This window comes from Macrobrachium nipponense, chromosome 44, assembly GCF_015104395.2.
Source record: "Macrobrachium nipponense isolate FS-2020 chromosome 44, ASM1510439v2, whole genome shotgun sequence".
Taxonomy (NCBI): domain Eukaryota; kingdom Metazoa; phylum Arthropoda; class Malacostraca; order Decapoda; family Palaemonidae; genus Macrobrachium; species Macrobrachium nipponense.
This window is the reverse complement of record NC_087221.1, coordinates 20,555,461-20,559,947: the sequence shown is the minus strand read 5'-3', so window position 1 is coordinate 20,559,947 and position 4,487 is coordinate 20,555,461. Positions and strand designations below refer to the sequence as shown.

The following is a 4,487-nucleotide window of genomic DNA, read 5'->3' as shown; positions in this document are numbered from 1 at the left end:
CGAACGAACGAACTTATTGGGAAGCCGAACGAAACTTTTCGAGAAAAAAAAAATGACGATGCTGACGTGCAGCTACAGTGAAACGAGGCTCTGGAAGAAATTATTTCTCCACTTGCATAAATGCATTTCTCGCCCCTGAATGCTCTCTCTCTCTCTCTCTCTCTCTCTCTCTCGCCCTGAATGCTCTCTCTCTCTCTCTCTCTCTCTCTCTCTCCAGTAAAACATCACGTTTATTACTGCATTCATTTATTATTTTCATTGTCATTATCCTTTAGAGTATAACGAGCAACCCCAAAGGCAATCCAGTATTAAACAAGTAAAAAATGTACCGAAGTCTCTTCGGCGCAATCGATTTTTCTGTACAGCGTATAATGCCATATGAATCGCGGCCCATGAAACTTGAACCATGGCCAGTTGGTGGCCTGTCCTATAGCATCGCCAAATGCACGATTAAAATAAAAACCACTGAAGCTTACTGGAGGCAATTTGGTATGTTTTATGATTGGAGGGTGGATGATCAATATATCAATTTGCAGTCCTTTAGTCTCAGTAGTTCTTAAGGTCTGAGATCGGACAGGAAAAAAGTGCGGACGGATAGACAAAGCCGGCACATTAGTTTTCTTTTCAGTAAACATAAATCTGTGGTCATGACTAAAAGTTTGTTATTCAAAACTAACCAACACTTATTTGGAAAAGACATAAAAAGTTAGTCATTTGTGGAGCAAGCTACAATACAAGAGTAAATCCATAATGTGATAAAAAAAGATAAATTAGGAAAGGAAAAGGAAATGATAAGGAAAGCTGCCAGAATAAAATGATATATATAGTGCAAAACATGATCAGTAGTCCATTACGCTTTCACGTAGTATATCAGCATAATTAAAAAGTGATTAATTTCACCATTTTTTAAAAATCTCGACTTTTATTAATCTTTTTTGAATTTTATTTCGCACATTGCCTCAAAATTTTCCTTTAAATGATGATTTTTCAACTATGAAATAAATCAGTGGGTTCTTATTTAAATCTATAAAGTATGAAAAAAAAAATCTTCTGCTGAAGGTACGATAAATTTCTTCGTAGATTTTCCATTTAAAAAACAGAAGGAAAAAAACCGAAGATAAGTGTCCACTAGGATGAAAATCACGGCGCTAAGTTCTTTCAAACGACTTGTACTACGTAGCACATTTGGTAAACAGAAAACAAAACTTTTTCTTCCGGTAAAGATGTCTGTCCTTTCATTTGCATTTTCATACCCTTGACAGAGTCGAAGAGAAGCGAAACATGGAGAAGAATAGCGTAGAGAGAATTATTTTGAAATGGAAAACTGGTATGGCATACTTATCAGCAGCAGCAAATTATATATATATATATATATAATATATATATGTATATATAGATATATATATATATATATATATATAATATATATATATATATATATATATATATATATATAACATTTTATACAGTCCTCTGTGACTGTATAAAATGTTATGTAGAATTGTGCAACATTTTTTCAGATTCCTAGATAGCTTAGAGATAGGATGTTTTAAAATATGTGTTCAGGTTTCGCATAACATAATGTAAAAGAATATATATATATATATAATATATATATATATATATATATATATTATATATATATATATATAAACGTAGAATGTAAAAAGAGAGAGATTTTCTTTGTCCATTCAAAACTACGATTGTTTCCCTATTATGTCAGCATAGTGAGATTAGAGGAACTGCGAGATCTGTTTGCTTTCCTAATCTGTCAACACGTTTCATAAGCGAGCTCGGATCTTCAATGTGTTTTGGGAATCTGTCATCATGTGTGATAAGGGTTTCTCCTTCGTCTCGATCGAGTAGAGTACATGTCTTTTTTTTGAACAGACTGGTCTCATACCCGTATGTCTTTGCCGAGTGCCACGTGCAAATTACACATTTTGTATAAAAGTTGTGCAAGATTTCGAAGCTTCTGGAAGCATTTGTGCCAAAAACATTTTGTGTCATCTCCTCAGTCCAGTTTCTGCAAGGAGGACGAAAATTTCATTATATCTTAGAACCGCGAGGCTTTCAGATCTCTCTCTCTCCCTCGACATCTTTGAGATTATATTAACGTAACGTAAATTGGTCACTTGTAACTTGAGAATTTCATATTTTATATTTCTTAGAGTTTATTTAGTGTTAAATAGTGTTTTTGTGGAATCTGAACAAACATTGTTTCGTAACGGCGCCTGGTTTTTGGTAAAGTGAAACAAGCCTGCAGCAAAGAAAGAAATTGGTATACCAAAAAGGTAAAGTGTGTTATATATTTATTAGTTGCAACTAATATCTAATGGTTAACTAGTAACTAATAACAGATGGTTACGAAGGTTTGGTAAAAACTGATGGTTACGTTTTGAGTGAAAAGATTTACACTTTTACACATTGCGAATTTTTGTGTTTTGTGTTTGTTTCATTTTGTGCATTTTTTCATTTTCTTATTGAAGTGTGCCTTTTTATTTTGATATTGTTCACATTTTTCTGTATTTTCATTTGCATTCACAATTTAATTGACTTAGTTATTTTCATCGCTTAATCATTGCACATTTAATTAAATTTAACACTTGTGAATTAATTTGCATTTACTTAAAATTCTTTTTAAGTTTAATTATTGTTTAGCACTTGTGAATTAATTTCAAATTTTCAATCATTGCCTAACACTTGAATTTTGATATAATTAATTTTCTTGAATTTTGTGATAAATTAATTTTGATTTAATTTTACTTAATTTGATTCAAGAATTAATTAAATTTTACTTTGTTTTCAAGTAACAGTAATTTTCCCTGATATTGTGAATTTCACTTATAAACTTGGAGTTTAATAATAAATTTTTGTATTTAAATTTTTTATAAGTATTTCATTTCTAACCAGTATATTTGCATTTGATTATATTGATATTAGGTAAAAACATAGAGTGGTAATTGATCGGCTTTCCTTCAATTTACTTGAAGTGACTTAGAACCAGGGAAGTACTTAGACTTCTGAAATCAGGGAAATACTTAGACTTTTAAAGTTGTTGATGGAGTGATGCCCTTTGATTAATTAAATTACATACAAGATTACCTCACACCTGTTTTGATGAACTTAGTCTGATTTTCTGCAATACTGCTAAGTTGTTAAGGGATCACTGTTGCCCTTAGAGTATTCAGTCGTTTAATACCTGTGACGAGGGTTCAGGTGTCTGGCTTTTGTGAGGTAACAGTAAATGAATGGTAAGTGTGGTAACCAGATACTTGGCACTTCGTAACAATATATATATATATATATATATATATATATATATATAAATGTATGTATGATGTATAGTTTGGATATATACATGATTACTTATAATGTATATATAATATATATACTATGTCATATACTATTAATATACATATATATATATATAATATATATAATCTATATATATTATATATATATATATATATATATATAGATATATATATATATATATATATATATATATATATATATACTAATAGATATATATATACACGTATATGGAGTGGTGTAAAGGTGTCATCGCTTGGGTCTTCATATTTCTTACTGATGTCTTTAATGTGTCCTGCAATTTTAAGCAACAAGTCCACATTCTACAAAGGCGATCCCTTTGCTTTAAACTGACATAAAGACTGTGGGACTTGTACTTCTTCCATAAAGGCTTTGGGACTTATTCTTCTCCTTCCATAAGGACTTTGGGACTTATTCTTCTTCTTCTTCCATAACGACTTTGGGACTTATTCTTCTTATTCTCGAAAACTTTCTTCTTGCTCTCCCTTTTATCTTCTTCTTCCCTGTGAAGAGCTTTCGGATTTTATCTCTTCTCTTCTTCTTCTCTTCTTCTTCTTCTTCTTCTTCTCCTTTGGATTTTAGACGTTCCTTGGAATTCTTTCTTCTTTCTTTCTTCGGATTCTTCTTCTTCTTCTTCTGCTTCTTCTTCTTCTTCTCTAAATACTTCGGATTTCTTCTTCTTCTTTTCTTCTGTCTTCTTCTCTTCTTCTTCTTCTTTTGAAAGACTTTCGACTTTCGGAATTCTTCTCCTTCTTCTCCTTCTTCTTCTTCTCTCTTGAAGACTTTCGGAACTCGCCCTGACATACGAGTCCATTTCAAGGTGGCAGTGAAAGTCTCTTCGCCTTGTGGGCCGAAGAATTATCCATAATAGTGGCGATCTGCCTTTCCTGTCGGACGAACGAACGAACTTATTGGGAAGCCAAACGAAACTTTTCGAGAAAAAAAAAATGACGATGCTGACGTGCAGCTACAGTGAAACGAGGCTCTGGAAGAAATTATTTCTCCACTTGCATAAATGCATTTCTCGCCCCTGAATGCTAAACAGAAGTGCCTTTTTTGATGCAACTAAAAGATTTCTCTCTCTCTCTCTCTCTCTCTCTCTCTCTCTCTCTCTCTCTCTCTCTCTCTCCAGTAAAACATCACGTTTATTA

At 32.2% G+C, this 4,487-nt stretch overlaps 1 protein-coding gene across 1 annotated transcript; it reads right to left on the bottom strand.

Annotated features, from left to right (window-relative positions):
* Positions 1-3,747: 3,747 nt before the first annotated feature.
* On the bottom strand, positions 3,748-4,140 carry LOC135203927 (uncharacterized). The gene has a single exon (XM_064233858.1). It carries the CDS (start codon positions 4,138-4,140, stop codon positions 3,748-3,750), a length of 393 nt encoding a protein of 130 aa, XP_064089928.1.
* Between the last annotated feature and the right edge of the window lie 347 nt (positions 4,141-4,487).